An 18,356-nucleotide genomic window follows, 5' to 3' on the forward strand; every position below is an offset into this window, starting at 1 on the left:
CTTGCCTGGACTGCTTAATAAACTGGACATGCAGGACCTGCAGAGTAATGACTGCTGAACTTGCCTAAAGGTGAGGCGATCCTTTGGGGGTTCCCGTTTCATGAAAGAGTCTGTTAGACATTCTGCAGGACACAGAAAAATGTGATGGACAAACTGCCAGCATAGGTGAACTGTCTTTGACATTTCCTACTTCATGGAAAAGTCTGCTGGATACTACTGGCCTGTAAGCGGAAGATGGATGCCCCAACAGTACAGAAAAACTTTGGGTGACTGTCCAGGAGCGAGATGTCTCTGTCAAGTCTAGAATTTTGGAAGTTACTTGTAATGTACTTCCTGTTTACTTAGGTAATATCATATCCTTCTGGAGTCTTTATTGGAGTTGAAAAATTTATAGTTATAGTTTTCCTTAGTTATGATAAAAGATAAAGTAGATATAAATATTGTAACTGTAATTCTTATTTGATACCTGTTTTGTTATATGTAATTCTATTATGTTAAAGCCTTCTTTTTTGTTTTAACAGAAAAGGGAAAATGGTGTGGGAGGTTCTTCTGTCTATGTGTTGCTTTTATTGGTTAATGAATAAAGAAACTGGCTTGGCCCATAGTGTGGGAGGAGGAAGGCAGAGTTAGAGAGAAGTCATGGAGCCCCTGGAGACAGATGCTGGGAACTTTACCTGGTAAGCCACAGGAAAGCCACAGGCATGTGATGATATATAGATTAATAGAAATGGGTTAAATTAATTGAAGAGTTAGCCAATAAGAAGCTAGAGCTAATGGGCCAAGCAGTGATTTAATTCATACGGTTTCTGTATTTCGGGTCTAAGCTAGTCGGGTGGCTGGGAGCCAACAACCAGCCTTCTCCAACACTCAAGTGCTGGGATTAATAGCATGTCACACTACCACAGTCAGCCATTTTCCTTTTTTAAAATATAGACCCTGGCTATGTAGTAGAGGATGGCTTAGACTAGTGATCCTATGCTTTTTAACTCCCAAGTGCTGGGATAGTGGGGAAATGCTACCACACATAGTTAAGGAAGTCAATTTTAAAATGTCTTCATCGCCTCCTCTCAAGCTGTTAAGTCAGGAGTGTTCAGGAGACCTTCAGAAAAATACAGGCTACTGCCACTGATTCTTGTTGTCCAACAGAACTTGAAGTAAGACATTATTTGTGAAGGTACCAAACACTCTGGCCACCGGACATACAGAAATCAAGTTGGTACTAACCTGGAAGCTTCTGCCCTGCAGCCTAGGATCAGAAAAGCGTTCTGCAGCTGCTGAGGGAGAAAAGATCAACAGTCTTGCCCAGCTGTGAATGCTACAGATACAGGAACAACTGGCCTGAAAAGATGGATGCTACGGGACTCACTAACTGGTTTCTACGGATTTAAGGTCCACTTCTCATGCTGATCTCCTACACACTTGGTGTGTGCATGCTTGTAATCCCCCTCCCAAATAAATATTACAAAATAAATACATAAATAAACCCCTCCAAACCAAAAAACAAACAAACTACAGAAAAGTTGAGAGTATAAATACTTTTGTGTTGGAGCTGGGGGGCTTACTGTTCTTTCAGAAAATCCAAGTTTGGCTCTTAGCTCCTGTATAATTCTACAACTCCAGCTCCAGGGGATCTATCTCTAGCCTCCAAGATTACTTAAATTCATATGCATATACTTGCACACAGTGTTTGTCATCGTTGAACCATCTCTTTAGCCCCTTATTCTGTTTCTTCTTTTTTTTCTTTCTACACTGTAAGTATATATTACTCTCATTGGTTAATAAAGAGCTGACTGGCCTATAGCTGAGCAGGAAGAGAATGGGCAGGAGAGCCAGACTAAGGATGCTGGGAAAAAGAAGGGTAAACTCTCAAGAGTTACCAACCATGCAAAAGAAACAGGATGTGTCTTAAAAAGGTGACAAGTCAAGAGCCATGTGACAGCAAGTAAAGGAATAGAATGGGTTAATTTAAAATGTGAGAGCTAGTTAGTAACAAGCCTGAGCTATCAGTCGAGCATTTATAATTAACATTCTCTGTGTGTTTATTTGGGAAGCCAGCTGGCAGAACAGAGGAAGTTGGCCTACAGACAGGGTCTCAACACAGTTCAGTCTAGATTTGAACTCGGAATCCTCTCAAGTGCTGATTACAGGCATTCTGTAGAAATGTCTAAACATTAAACACAGCTTCCCAATAATAAAAAAGAAAGCTGTGCCAAACTAAAAGTACTTACACAGAAAAGCATTATGGGAAAGGGGGAGGTCAGAAAGATAGGGAGACTGGAAGGCACTGATGGACAAGAATCTGAGTTCTAGAGAATGTTGTGTCTTTGTTCTCTCAAAGCCAACATCTCTACTCTACTACAGTCTAGACTGCTATTGGGTTTGGGAGATTTTTAATGTTTACCATCCAATTCACTGGCTCAAGTCTGTTTAAATCATGCTTGTTCTTGTTATTTATAACATTTCTATTCTCATTAATTAAAACCCTGAAATTATTGCAGTATTTTTACATGGCTTTTTTTTTCAAATTGTTTTGTTTTTTTATAAAACTAAACTTAAGTAGTTATAAAAAGAAATACATGGCTGGTGAACTCATGGGCCACAGGGGTGAGACTACTATTCTTATTCTGCTAAATGGACATAGTATCAAACTGGCTTCTACATTCCTATCTTCAAACTCATTAGTGCAGCTTTCAGACTCAGAGAAATTTCTTTGTGGATGGTATTTTACTGCAGAAACTTACAAATGGTTTACATACAGAGATAAAGTATCTGTGGAGTGCTCAGCCATAATTGTGGCATCTCTATTCCACACTCCCTCCCCATCAAGGTTGAGGAACCATTATGGATAAGAGGGCATAAAGACTAAAAGCCAGAGCCAGGGAAGGACCTAGGTGAAACAGTATCTTCTGAACTTGATAGGACTGTTATTCTCATGAACGCAAGCGGCTGTGGATGCCAGCATGAAAGCTGAGAAAGACCAAACCAGTCAATATTCCAGTGTGGAGGAGAGGGGCTCCTGTGCCTCCATCACCGATGAAGGAACTACTGACAGCAGACAGCTTCTGGGAGAGGTAAAGTAAGTTTTCTTTAAGGATGAGACCCCTGGCAGGTCGACCACACTCCAGGGGTGACTCAAATACGCGAGTCTATGGGAAGCACAAAATGAGCTGGTGGTAGGCTATTTCTTAAAAAAGGATATTAAGTTGGAGGTGCATATTGATCTGCAAAGAGTTAAATCAATGGCTCTCAAACTTCCTAATGTTGCAACCCTTTAATATAATTCCTCATGTTGTGGTGATCCCCAACCATAAAATTCTTTCATAACTGTAATTTTGCTACTTATGAATTGTAATACAAACTTTATCATGTTTTCTGATCTCTTAGGCAACCCCTATGAAAGGGTGATTTAATTCTCTAAGGGGGTGCGACCCACAGGTTGAAAACTACTGAGTTAATGGGAGTGAGCATAAATGATTAAAGCACAACGTTTTGTAAAGAAAATTCTCAAAAAAAAACCCCCACTGCATTTTAACAATGTCATCACCATAAAACAGCACATAAGGTAGTACATATACTATCATTAAATCCACTTTGTCATTTCACATTAAACATTTTAAGTATGTACAATTTTTATTGATCAACAAAATGTTCAAAATTTGGGGCTGGAGAGATGGCTCAGCAATTAAGAGCACTGCCTGCTCTTCCAGAGGTCCTGAGTTCAATTCCCAGCAACCACATGATGGCTCACAACCACTTGTAGAAAGATATGGTACCCTCTTCTCACCTGCGAGCATACATGCAGCAGAACACTGTATACATAATAAATAAATTTTTTTTAAAAAGTGATTAAATTTTTAAAACTAGATTCAGGCTGGCCTTGAATTCACAGAAATCACCCTGTTTCTAACTCTGAGTGCTGACATTGGAGCTATGTGCCACCATGCAACAGTCCAAATTCACTGGATTCTGAAATTATCAGTAAATGAAATCAACAGTGGTAAGATTTGCTAGATGTTTGCAAAATGAGTATTTAAGACTTAAGTATTTTCATAAAAGTTCATTTGTATTGGTCCAATGATCTGACTTTTCAAATATGCCTTACAAAAACTTCAACACGGTTGGAGAGATGGCTAACTATTAAGAACATTGCTAGGGACTGGAGAGATGGCTGAGCAGTTAGGAGCACTGGTTGCTCTTCCAAAGGTCCTGAGTTAATTTCCCAGCAACCACATGGGGTTTAACACACGCCTGTAACCTCAGCTATGAGGGAGGCAGAGCCAGAATGGTTTTGGGGCTTGCTGGCTTCCAGCTTAGCAAAGACAAGTTCCAGGTTTAGGTAGATACCATACCGTATCTAAAAGGAGGAGGCAGAGTGACAGAGGAAGACAACCATGCTGACCTCTTCTGTCCCGTGTGTACACTCTGGCACATGTGCATAGCAGTGCACATTCACTTAGACACACAAACAACCTCACACACAAACAGACTAATCATCAAAGGAAGAAAAAAAATCTGCAATAAAATATTTATATTACTATATAAGACAAAGAAACAAATTTAGCAAAAATCAGTTAACTGATACTTAACTTGTTTTGCTACTATTAGCTACAGTTATTATTTCTTTGAAAATAACATCTATCTCTTCTAGTCCACTAAGGCTCTGAAAGCAAAGAGCCTGCACTATTAACTACTCCATGAAGACACATGAAGCTGCATACCTCTTTTAGCTCTGGCCAGTCGATAAGATGCAGCTTGGCTGGAGGTCCAGAAATGAGGTGGACACGAATAAAGTCAGAAAACTCTCGCCAAGTAAAACAAAGATCCTTATGTCCAGGAGGACCTGGAACGAATCTGATGCCTCGGACAATTATACTCTGTGTCTTGGTCTAGTGAAGAAAAACACAGTGAGAAAACACAGGTTGCTGTCGCTTAGTTTAAAAAAAAAATAATTGCATCATTCACCTACTGCTATTTCTCTTATATCAGTGGCAAAGATCTAAAACACTGTGAATATAACTTTTTACCTTATCTTCTCCTAATTTCCCCTTTTCTTGTACAGGTATCTTTTGATCAAAATGCTTAAGACCAAATATTTCAAATTTTGGAGTTCTCTAAATTTATTTGTTTGTTTGAGATAGAATCTATATATCTCTGGGCTGGAACTTCACTATATAGACCAAGTTAGCCTTGAACGCAAAGAGATTCCCACATACTCCTCAAATTTAAACAGATTTGCCTATTTTTGTGTGCTCCCTGGTGCTGGGACTAAAGGCATATGCCACTATGCTACACCCAGTCTGGCCTGAGCTCTCTGAATTTCATAATATTTGCATGAATTGGTTAAGATTCCTAATGTAGCCAGGCACTGGTGGTGCACACTTTCAATACCAGCACTAGGAGGCAGAGGCAGACAGACCTCTGTGAGTTCAAGGCCAGCCTGGTCTACAGAGTGAGTTCCAGGACAGCCAGCAATACACAGAGACACCTTGTCTGGCACCTCTCCAATCCCTCCCAAAAATATTTCTAATCTATATATATGAGATACTCCAAAAACCAGCAATGTTTTAGGTGTCGTTTTAGTAGTCAAAATTCTTTGGATTTCAGAACATTTCAAATTTTCTATTAGGGATACTCAATCTGTATTTGTGCTTTTCTTTAAAGCAAGCACTTGGCTCTTGTGTTTGCGTCTCAGTTTGTAATTTTTTTCCATATGGCTTTTCTTTAGATATTTTTATAGATGATATCTTAATTTAACAACAATGGCCTTTTCCGAACATCCTACATAGTAAAATACTGTTATCTTTACTAGTTTTTTACATGCTCTCCCCTTGGCCAAGGTGATATTTGCACTGACTTGTAGATGGACTAGGGCTTTTGCTGCTGCTTAGCAATTATTCACAATAATGGTTACCACACCCCACTGAGTCACTGAAACTAGCTATTAACCTTTGCACTAAACTGGTTCTAGACCAGAAAGAACACAGAAGTACTCACATCTGAATAGTGGCTGTTAATGATCCCATGTCCTAAATTGCTAGGGACCAGAGATACGCAGTGAGCGTTCAGCACGTACTTCAGGGGTCAACCCATCAGAGATGGTTATCTCATGGAGGACAGACTCATTCAGAAGGCGATGAGGAGTACTGTCACCAGAGATGCACAGCTGATGGTGATCCCTTGTTTAGGAGGTGGTAAGGAATATTGCCTTTTGAGTGTGTTAGCTGTCCTCACTGCAGACTGCTTGTGTGCAGAGCTCTTTCCCTCACATTACAGCTTAGGGGTTTTCCCGCAGCACTATAGTGTGTTAATTCTTTACTGGGCCCAATTTCCCCTATGCACTGTATATTGGACGACTCTACAAGCATGTTTATGTGCTGATGCAAATAATCTAATGGCCTGGGAATACTGAAAGTATACAACAGCAGGTTACATTTCAGGACCAATGAGGTCAAAGACAGAGGACCCCGAGCACACGTGTCCACAGGGTGACAAGAAGCAGACTGCCCACACATAGCAACAGCTGTGCGTTCATCCTCTCACCTCACCAACACACAGAACAGAAGGGAGATAACTGGGTGCTCTGAGGGCGGGAAGAGCAGACCTCACTCAAACACTACTCCGGAGAGTTCTTTTTTTTTTTTTTTTTTTTTTTTTTTTTTTTAGCAGAAGAAAAACAGCCTAAGAGAAAAAGCAGAGACTAGTGAGGAAAGGCAACAAAAGAGGCTATTCTCATGGTTGTCCTGTCAAGTAAAAAGCACAATGCAGTCGATGAATCAAATTCTGCACAACTGGGAGAACTCCTTTTTCTAACCTACACTGCCTGGCAGGTCTCGTCAGGACCTAATTCCAGAACATTCTTTTATCTGATGCTGGCTTTGACCTTCTTAGGAAGAGTGCTTTATGCTTGTTTTAAGTTCCAAGAATTCTATCAGGGCCTTTGCTTTTCAAGCTAGATTGAATTAACAGCACAGGGCAAAGTCATACAGTGAGTTTTCTCCTCAGTATCTGGTTGCAATGCAGGGAGTAAGCACCTAACTGAAAATTTACATACTGTGCACACACAGGTCAACATGTGTGTATTTAAACACTTATGGTGAACACTGTAACAACTACAACCTGTTCTAAAGGGAATGTTCAATGGGAACACGATGATGGCTGGAAGTGATGACGCGATCAGAGGAAACAGCTGCTCTTCTGGCTACTTTCGCTTGCAAAGGTGAAAATTAACTTTATTTTGAAAGCTTTGGACCTCACAAATGCTACCCCTACAATTTTTTAAATAACAGTTTTAATTTCTATGAAGAATTTAGGTACAAGGTGAAGGCTCACAAGATGATTCATCAGGTAAAAAGGAACCGGCCGCCAAGTCCGAGTTCAGTATTTGGGATCCCACAAGCTCTCCTTTGATTGCCACACGTGTGCTACATCAAGCGTTTAGCCATGTGTAGTACATATAAACATACAGATACAACACCGTTTTGAAAAATGAAAAATAGTATATGCAAAGTCACTTTTATCATCTTCATTTTTCTCCAGCTTTTGTCAAATACAAAACCAGTTTTATAAGGTAGTTTTACCTCCAGAGTGGTTTTCAAGTTAGAGTTATCAAGTCCAACTCCAGCAATTGACAAAGCAGATAAAGAATCTGGTGAAAATGCTGAAATCTGATTTCCATACTGATCTGCAACCATAACAACTTAAAAAAGAAAAAAGCTTTAAGTTAAAATCTTTTTAAAGATAGAACTTATACATAAAATATACTTTGAAGCTTTAATTTACTGTCATACATAGAAAATAGACAGTTATACTTATTCCTCTTATAATCATTAAAACTGTATTACCTGTGCAGGAATGACTAAATACTGCTATGAACCAAGTACCTTTAATTTTCTGAGATACACCACTGTTAGTACTATTCTTATTTGTGAGGTGCTAGGGACTGAACACCAGCCTGCATACAGGGCAGATACACTCTACAAATGAGTTACATCCCTACACCTCAATCGGACTTTTTCATAGTTAAAATTTAAAGGAAATATTTAATAGTATTGAATTTCGTAGCTATAAGGAAACATAAAACCACACAGGGATCAACTCAGTTCATTCATACCTTAACATTGACCATATTTCCTATAAAAAAGGCAAGATTTTTAAACAAGCTATCTTATAAAACTGAGTTTCAATATGTGCCAAAAAGTATCTTTCAGACCATCCATTTTTAAAACACTAATGAAAGACAACATAAAAAAGCAGGTATACTAACCTATTTCTCCTTGAAGCTCTTGGCCCATCTGCACCGTTTTTCCTCCTTTTAGCTCACATTTTAAATGTTTGGGTTCATCAGGAAGTGGTCTAGAATTGGTTTGGTTAAAGGCTTTAATTAATTACAGAAAAGGTGAAGAGCAATATAATTGTAATGCCCAGTCAGACACAGCACCCTACATACATGTAATGTCCTAATTCAGACACAGCAACTTCCTACATACATGCAATGTCCTAATTCAGACACAGCAACTCTCTACACACATGCAATGTCCTAATTCAGACACAGCAACTCCCTACATACATGCAATGTCCTAATTCAGACACAGCAACTCCCTACACACATGCAATGTCCTAATTCAGACACAGCAACTCCCTACACACATGCAATGTCCTAATTCAGACACAGCAACTCCCTACACACATGCAATGTCCTAATTCAGACACAGCAACTCCCTACACACATGCAATGCCCTAATTCAGACACAGCAGCTCCCTACACACCTGTAATGCCCTAGTTCAGACACATTAGCACCTCCAAACCTCTCATTCTTAGATAGCTATTGACTACAAAATAGTTACATTGTAGTCTTTATATTACTTTAAAATAAATTATAATAAGGAACTACTTCAACAGAAGGGTAAGAATAAACCCTACTGATGAGAGCACAGACAGAGGTAGAAGAATCACAATGCTAGGAGTGACTGGAAAGGGTGGTCAAGGCGTGGGTACAGGAAGCCAGACCTTTACACTAAGCTCTGCTCTTTTCTATGAGTTGTCTATGTTAACTTTGACTGAACGTTCCAAAAATTCATCACTGAAACTCACACTTTTGTATGTTAACTTTGATTGAACGTTCCAAAATTCATCACTGAAACTCACACTTTTGTATGTTAACTTTGACTGAACGTTCCAAAATTCATCACTGAAACTCACACTTTTGTATGTTTCAGGCCACTGCTGCTTTCAACTGGTGGATTTTTACAGTTATTAATGGACCAATGAAGTACAAGGTCATAATCATGATAAAGATTAATCACTGTCACTCAATATACAGTGACACCACTTGTAATCCCAGCCCTTGGAAAGCTGAGGCAGGAGGACTGCGGCTGTTGCGGGATATCTGATCGCACTGTGAATCCCAAATCTGCATTTGTGTCAATTACATAAAATCCAAGCCGGGTCAGCAGGCTGAGTTAACAACTAGTTGACAGAAAGTAATGATCGTGGAGAATCAGAGGGTATCTGGAAGACCACAGAGACACACACAGGAATTAGTAGATAGGGCTTGATTTTTTTGTTTTGGTGGAGGAAGGACAGGATCTTTGGAGAGGGCAGCAAAGAGAGGCCAGCTAGTTGCTACTCAGCCTCTGAGACAGCAGCTCTTCACCCCAGCCTCTGACTCCCGAGTCATATTGATGCATAGAATGGTTAAATTTAATTCAAAGCTATACTTGGCTGCAGTGAGCTGGTGCCTGTAGGAACAAAATTCCTGCCAGGCCACAGAAACAGGCCAGGAACTGCGAAGCAGCAATTACTGCCTGGAACAGCAGCAGATTAACGCATAGCCTCTGTGGCGACCGAAAAACAACAGTGAGTTTGAAGCCAGCCTGGGCTGCATGGCAGGAGTTTCTCCAACAAAATCCAACAATCAACCACTGTGTAAGTGAAGCTTCACTGTAAAGACAATCGACCATATGTTATAGAACTAGAAGGTGTATTTATTTTTCATCTTAAAAGCAACTTCTTTTTCACATGTATGTGCTGTAGAAGACTATCTTGCTGTGGTAGTTCACATAACTCAAAATACAACAAGCATCTCAAAGCACAAGTTCACAAACCTGATTGTAAATGCACTTTCCAGAGACACATGGTCATCTTGGAAAGAAACCTGGCAGTAGCGCACATCTTTCACAGATGTTGGTACTTGCACACCAGGAAGCAAACCTTGTAGCAAATGTTCTCTGTTAACCTCAGGAGTCCAGTTAACCTAGGATAGAACACACGTAAGACAAAGCTGAGAGGCTTTGCACAAAGTCTTCTCACAACCACTGTTTTCTAAAGACTAAAGCAGGGTTCCAGGGAGAACAGGCTGCCCCCAAATTTATGTCGTTTAGGACGGACATGAACTCATGATCCTCAACCTCCAAACTGCTAGGATTATAGGAATGCACCACCAGATTGCAATTACTAAAGAAGCTTAAAGTTAAATTATAAACTCCCCAACCCCAAAGCACACACCAAAGAAAGACTTTTTTCCTTTTTCTTTTGTATTTTCTTTTTTTTTTTTTTTGGTTTTTCGAGACAGGGTTTCTCTGTGGTTTTGGAGCCTGTCCTGGAACTAGCTCTTGTAGACCAGGCTGGTCTCGAACTCACAGAGATCCACCTGCCTCTGCCTCCCAAGTGCTGGGATTAAAGGCGTGTGCCACCACCGCCCGGCTCTTTTGTATTTTCTTGACACAGAGTCTATGCAGCCTTAACTGTACTGAATACTCTGTATAGATCAGGTTGCCCTCACTGATGTGGGATTCCCCTCTGTATGCTGTGAATAATACCACTGGTTAATAAAGAAACTGCTTTGAGCCTTTAGCAGAGTAGGGCAGAACAGAGCTTGGGGGGGGGGGGACTAAACTAAATGCTGGGAGAAAGAAAGCGGAGTCAGGGAGAAGCCATGCAGCCACTGCCAGAGTCAGGCATGCCAAACTTTGCCGGTAAGCCACAGCCATGTGGCAAGACAAAGATTAATGGAGATGGGGTTAGTTTAGGATATAAGAACCAGAAATATGCTTAAGCTATTGGCCAAACAGTATTGTAAATAATATGGTTTCTATGTGGTTATTTCAGGAGTTTGGGCAGCCAGGAACACACAAGTGGACTTCTACAACACCTCACAATCAGAGATCTATCTCCTTCTGTCTCCAAATCCTGGGATTAAAGGCACACACTCCATGTCCAGCTAGGAAGTCTCTTTATAATCAGAAACAATAGTATATCATATGACAAAGCATCGTTGTGTTTGCTGAAAGTATTTCCAATCTTCAGAGCAAAAATGAAAAGCCATTAAGACAAATATTTTTATAGCTTTGTTGCAAGCTGTTAATGTGGCTATTATAGTTTAAAGTGGAGATGGGTTAGACCTGATGGCACTTCCAGGAGTCTGAGCAGATGATTCCAGGTTGGAAGACTAAATGAGTTAAATATCAAGACATTGTTCTTTGAAAAAAACAAAATCAAAAAACCAAAAAGATCCATAGTATAGTATATGCATGCAAACCTAGTGGTTGGGAGATACAGGCAAGATTGTTAGCAGTTACAGGCCAGCTTGGCCTACACGAGACACGTATCTAAAAAACAAACATAACTGAGTGTGATTGCTTTAAAAGAAAGCAACACGATGTGTATTTCTGCCAGCACTGAGGGGTCTGGGCAGGGCTCTGAATGTGGTCCCTGTGGACTGTACTCTGTGAGGAGAGGAAAGGGAGTCTCCCTGCTGTTTTACCTTTCTAGCTACCTTTGGGGCTAAACCTTTCTATAAATTTCTATCTTAAGTTTTTCATCCTTTGAATTACATGTATTTTGTTTGTTTGTTTGGTTTTGGTTTTTTTTTTTTGAAACAGGGTTTCTCTGTAGCTTTGGAGCCTGTCCTGGAACTCGCTCTGTAGACCAGGCTGGTCTCAAACTCAGAGATCCGCCTGCCTCTGCCTCCTGAGTGCTGGGATTAAAGGCGTGCGCCACCACCCCCTGGCCAGAATTACATGTGTTAATGTGACATTTATTCTATTCTTTTAAATTACCACACTATAGCCAACTTTTTTTTTTTTTTTTTTTTTTTGGTTTTTCAAGACAGGGTTTCTCTGTGGCTTTGGAGCCTGTCTTGGAACTAGCTCTTGTAGACCAGGTTGGCCTCGAACTCACAGAGATCCGCCTACCTCTGCCTCCCGAGTGCTGGGATTAAAGGCGCATGCAACCACCGCCCGGCTATATCCTACTTTTAAACTTTTGATTTCTACTGAAGATCTGTTAGCTCAGGGATGGAGAAATGGCTCAGCAGTTAAGAGCACTGGCTACTCTTCCAGAGGACACAGGTTCAATTCGCAGCATGCACATGGAAGCCTGTAATGGTCTGTGACCCCAGTTTCAGGGGATCTGATACTTTCACAGTCATACAAGCAGGCAAAATAGGCTGCGGGGTGGTGGCGCACGCCTTGAATCCCAGCACTGGGGAGGCAGAGGCAGGTGGATCTCTCTGAGTTTGAGGCCAGTCTGGTCTACAAGTGCTAGTTACAGGACAGGCTCCATAGCTACAGAGAAACCCTGTCTCGAAACCCCAAAAAACCACATGAAATAAAAATAAACTATTTTTAAAAAGAGTGGCAGGAGGACAGAAAATTCTGGCCTATTTTGGACTACATAGTCTGACCCTATCACCATAAACCAAAAGAATGAACAGAGATACCATAAAAAAGACAGTTTGAGCTCAACTTGCTGTTTTCTACCTTATGTTGTTGGAATGACAGAGGATAAGAAAGAAGTACATAAGACAAAGGCTGTGTCCTACCCACCCTAATGCTACAAAATGGGAGGCCTGACTTCCTGCAACCATTGTTAAGTCTCTGAAGATACACAACCACCTCAAAGACTGCAGGTCTGAGAAAGAAAAGAAAAAAGACATCTGTACATTTTTCTTAACACTGCTAAAAACGTTTTGATAAGAAAAAAAGGGCTGATATTGCGGGAATTCATTCAGCCAATAGCCTTTAGGTAGCAGACCGTTAGGGTGTGGTGTGAGATATTATAGGCACAGACCAAAGCATGCTCAGGCCTTTTTTCCTTTCGCCTGGTTGGTGGTCGGAGGTCAGTCCACTCCAGTGCCACACAGCGGAGGAACACAGCGGCTCTCTTATTTCGAGTGATCCCCAATAAACACTCGTTACCCTTTGTTATGTGCTCCTGTGGGCCTTCCTTTAATCATGCAACATTCTCCATCCACTGTGGCCGGATCACAGCTCCCACTGCTCCCTGCCTCCTGTCCTCACCCTGTGCCTCGGCTCCTCTCTACTTCCCACCCCTGCATGCTCTCCTGTGGCTGCCCCACCGCTGAGGTTCAGCTTTGTAATATATTTTACTATGTTAAAGTTAAAACCTTAATGATCTATTTATTTATTATGCACTTAGTGTTCTGCCTGCACGTATGCCTACAGGCCAGAAGAGAGCAAGAGGGCACCAGATCTCATTATGGATGGTTGTGAGCCACAACGTGTTGGCTGGGAATTGAACTTAGGACCTACGGTAGAGCAGCCAGTGCTCTTAACCGCTGAGCCGTCTTTCCAGCCCCCAGATGCTTTTCTTAAAAATTATTTTCCTTTTGTGATTTGATATTTATTTTAATACACAACAAGAGTAAAAGTGTGCCATCATCTATGTGGATGTTAGTCAGTTCTCAAGTGCTGGGTTTAAGGTGACAAAGCACCCAACTAAGTAGGAAACCAAAGTCTGGAAATTTGTTAAACCATGAAAATATTTTTTAAGTTTTTAAAATTAATTGTTTTTGTATGGATGTGCACATGTATGCTTGCAAGGGGATATATGTATGCGCATGCTATGGGACATGAAAATCAGAGATCTAGACAGGCGGTGGTGGCACACCTATAATCCCAGCACTCAGGGAGGCAGAGGCAGATGGATCTCTTTGAGTTCGAGGCCAGCCTGGTCTACAAGAGCTAGTTCCAGGACAGGCTCCAAAGCTACAGAGAAACCTGTCTTTAAAAACTTAAATAAATAAATAAATAAATAAATAAATAAATAAATAAATAAATAAATAGAAAAAATCAGAGATCTAGATGTAGGAATCGGTTCTTTCTTTCCATCATGTGGGTCCTAGGGACAGAACTCAGGAAAATGGGCTCAGCCCTAGGTCCTTTACCTGCTGAGCCATCTTGTCAACCTGAAAATCATTTCTCTAAGTACAAGTTTTTCACATGTACATCATCCACATTTCAATCAAGTCCTTGTCAAAAAATAAACCAAACCAAACCAAACAAAAAAACCCAAATGATGTAGGAGGGTCTTCTGTCTATGTGCTGATTTCATTGGTTACTGTCTATGTGCTGATTTCATTGGTTAATAAAGAAACTGCCTTGGCTTTTTGATAGGACAGCAGCTTAGATAGGTGGAGTAGACAGAGCAGGATGCTGGGAGAAAGAAAGCAGAGTCAGGCAGATGCCATAAAGCTCCGGCCCAAGGTGGACGTAGGTTAGAATCTTCCTGGTAAGCCACTACCTCGTGGTGCTACACAGATTATTAGAAATGGGTTAATCAAGATGTGAGAATTAGCCAATAAGAAGCTGGAACTAATGGGCCAGGCAGTGTTTAAATGAATACGGTTTCTGTGTGATTATTTCCAGGGGCTAAACTGCGGGAGCTGGGTGGGACAAAAAGCAGGCCTGCTCGCCTCATCACTATACCCAAAACCTATTTAGTCCATAATTTAAAGTATCAAGTTAGTGCAAAACCAACTTACTATTGAAATTTGTTGTCTGATATTGAAGTACATTTTTAAATAATGATAGTTATGTTATACATGATCTTTTTTTGTTAGTTTGTTTTTCAAGACAGTGTTTCTTTGTTTAGCCCAGACTGTCTTGGAACTAGCTGTGTAGGCCAGGCTGGCCTCGAACTCACAGACATCCACCTTCCTCTGTCTCCTGAGTGCTGGGATTAAAGGTGTGCACCAGCACTGCCCAGGTATACATTACCTTAATGTGCATTCTCAGTGTATTTTATTCTGTACATTATTCATGACCTGCTGGTTTTTATGTGTTGTACTTGGAAATGTTAGACAAGATTCAAATCTGAGTAATCCTTCCTTCCTTCCTTCCTCCCTCCCTCCCTCCCTCCCTCCCTCCCTCCTTCCCTCCCTCCCTCCCTCCTTTCCACCCATCCACCTACCTAAGTACCTATGTATCAGGTCTCTCTACATAGCCCTGGCTGTCCTAAATGTACTATGTAGATCAGGTTGGTCTTAAACTCAATAGAGATCTTCCTACCTTTACTCCTAAGTACTGGGATTAAAGGCTATCACACCTGCCTTGAGTGATTTTCTTATTTCAGATCAAAATGAGTTGTCAAACAGCAGAGAAAACTTGAAACACTGCCAGTCCATACCCTGCAGCTGTGGTTCAAAAAGTTTTCTGAGGAAAAAGTCTTGAAGTCAAGGTACCCAGTGACTAGCCATCAGAAGTAGACAATGACCATCTGAGAGCAAGAATGAATGCCAATACTCCAATGTCACTCTCAATGGCTATGCAGTATGTAAAACCAACTGGGGAGGAAGCTCAGCAAGAAAGCCCAGAGAGCTTACTGAGAAGAAAACTGACCAGCTCAGCTGCTGTCCTCTCTTATGCTTTCCATGAGTTCACAGAATTTCTATGTTTATTTTACAGGAACACACAAGCTTATTTCCCATTGGCAAAAATGTGTCAGAGTCTAATTATGATTTAAAACTCACAACCCAATACTACAATTCTTTTAATACCAACCTAATAACAGTCTTTTTCTTTGATAATTTCTTATCAAATCCACAATATTTCAAATTTTTAAACGTAAGACTTTTTACAAATAAACAACTTGTTTAAAATACTTACTTTGATTTTTTCTGCCAAGGATGGTGTAATATTGATTTCTCTTTCTCCTTCATCGTACATTTGAAAAATCAGATTCTGCATTACATCCCCTGCGACCCAATTAACCTCATCCTGATGCTTGACCTGGATCGCCTTTTGTCCTTCCACACTAAATATCTGTAGTCGAGCAACGTGGCTACTGGGAAGTAACTTGATAGTCTTTTCCACAGGTGACACATTTTTACAACTCTAGAAGAGAAAAGATGAATATACAGAGTGACCTATGTACTCGTTTTCTCTTTTCTCTTTTCTCTGGCATGGTTTAACAATTTAGCTTCTGTAATAGAAAAGGGCATCTCATCACAGTTACACTTGTAACTCTGTAATCAGGTTTTATCATTAAAAAGGCATTATAAGCCAGATGTGGTGGCACCCACCTGCAATCCCAGAACTTGGGAGGTGTGGGCAGGAGGTCAGGAGTTCAAGCCATTCTCAGCTACACAGTAAGTTCAAGGTCAGCCTGGAATATACAGGAGACCTTGCCTTTAAAACAAACAAACAAAAAAAAGTATTATATTTTTTATTAATATAAATTTTATACCGTCAGGCATAAATTGCAAAGGGTACATGCTGAAAACTACTAACAAGAATGCCTTCTTTCTTGTTTTTTAAATTCATTTAAAATTATTATAAAGTCACAAGATTTAAGTTAAGTCACAGATTCAGGAGAAACCAAGAACTTTCCATTAAACTGAAGACAAATTGCTGCCACCGAAGATACTACAGGTATTAAGCTGTATTGAAATTTATGGGTTTTTTTTTTCTTCAGTTAATAGCACACTGGGATAAATCAAACAACTTCTTCATAGCCAGAAGGGCTTCAGATGTCTCAAAACCTGAGCTTATCAACATACTGAGAAATTTATACTGATTACTAGCACATCAGTAGTACAGGATCCATCATAAAGAAACGCATTAAACCATTACACCACCACTTCTTAAACTATAATACCTTCAACGTCACAAAGTTATTAATTTTAAAATAATTTTAATTATTACTTAATTTGTTTTCTTTCTTGTGTATCTACAACTATTCCTATAGATAACCATTAAGGTTATTTAAAATTTATTAGTTTATTTAAAAACTCTACATTATAAAATATTAAGCAGTGCCAGGTGGTGGTAGTGTCTATCTCTAATCCCAGCATTTGGGAGGCAGAGACAGGCAGATCTCTGTGAGATCGAGGCCACCCTGAGCTATAGAGTGCGTTCCAGGATAATCAAAGCCACACAGAGAGACCCTGTCTCAAAAATTAAAATAAAATATCAAGCAATTGATTTTTAAGGCACACATGTTTACTTGACTTTCTCCTCTCAAGGTTGCTTGATGCCTTTGAACAAGACACTAGAAACTGCATAAAAGCAGACATAACCTGCTATTTGTGTTAACTAATCTCAATTCCTCATCTTCTAATACTGCTACATAATAACCTAAGTTCCTTTTGCTTCAAAGGCCAGATCCTTCCCATCCTCACATAACTGTGATACTTTTTGACAGTCTGTAGATATTATTGCATGCACATGTTTGCACATGCACACACGTTGCCTATATTGTAAAGGAAATGTATCCTTACTATTTTAAGATTAGCAAGAGCTACAGCTCAGCGGAAAAGTACTTGGCAAAGACCCTTGGTTTGATGAAGAGGGGGGAAAAGATTATAAAACCTAATAAGGCTTAAAAGAATTAGAATGAGCCAGACGGTGGTAGTACATGCCTAAATAATTGCAGCCATCAGGAGGCAGACACAGGCAGATCTCTGTGATTTTTGAAGACAGCCTGGTCTACAGAGAGAGTTCTAGGGGGGAAAAGAGAATTAGAATGAAGGTTAAGAGTTTTTGCCCCTTTACGGCTCAAGGTATTAATATTAGATATATAAGGGTCACTATATTAGTATTAGATAAATTAGTAGGTAAGTGTGAGTTAACCAGCTGATTGATTCCTCTCCCACATCAACTGCTAAGAAATCTATTCAAGTATCAATGTTTGTTACCTCATCTGGCAATTGTACTGACTGTTTCTAGTACCCTCCTCTAGCCATGTACGCTTACAAAAGTTACACTCATGCATACAAGATATAGGTCTTCATGTCTTTCAGTGGTAGTTCAAGTAGGAATCTTTACAAAACTTTCAAAGAAACAAACAAGAATAAAACACAACGGTGTGCTTTAATGTTCGGTAAGTTTTAAGAAACTATTTCCTGGGTTAGAGAGATGACTCAGTGGTTTAGGGCACATACTTCTTTTGTGATCCACCTGAGTTCAGCTCCATTGCCTAAACCAGGTGGGTCACAACTGCCTACAACTCTAGCTTTAAGGAATCCAAGGACTCAGGGTCTCCGAGCATACCTGCTCTTACATATACTTACCCCCATATAGATACCCCACATACATCCAATTTAAAATATACCTTT

General features: G+C 40.2%; 1 protein-coding gene across 1 annotated transcript in view; it reads right to left on the reverse strand.

The window, feature by feature from the left end:
- The window catches only part of Smchd1 (structural maintenance of chromosomes flexible hinge domain containing 1), a 135,405-nt gene that overhangs the window by 49,012 nt on the left and 68,037 nt on the right, over positions 1–18,356 (reverse strand). Inside the window, exons 25-29 of the mRNA XM_057758546.1 lie at positions 15,907–16,134; positions 10,105–10,253; positions 8,264–8,352; positions 7,578–7,696; positions 4,719–4,886 (exon numbers count right to left, since the gene is read on the reverse strand). Of these exons, the coding sequence (XP_057614529.1) occupies positions 4,719–4,886; positions 7,578–7,696; positions 8,264–8,352; positions 10,105–10,253; positions 15,907–16,134 (753 nt within the window). The remainder of the gene's footprint in view (positions 1–4,718; positions 4,887–7,577; positions 7,697–8,263; positions 8,353–10,104; positions 10,254–15,906; positions 16,135–18,356) is intronic.

This window comes from Chionomys nivalis, chromosome 26, assembly GCF_950005125.1.
Source record: "Chionomys nivalis chromosome 26, mChiNiv1.1, whole genome shotgun sequence".
NCBI lineage: Eukaryota > Metazoa > Chordata > Mammalia > Rodentia > Cricetidae > Chionomys > Chionomys nivalis.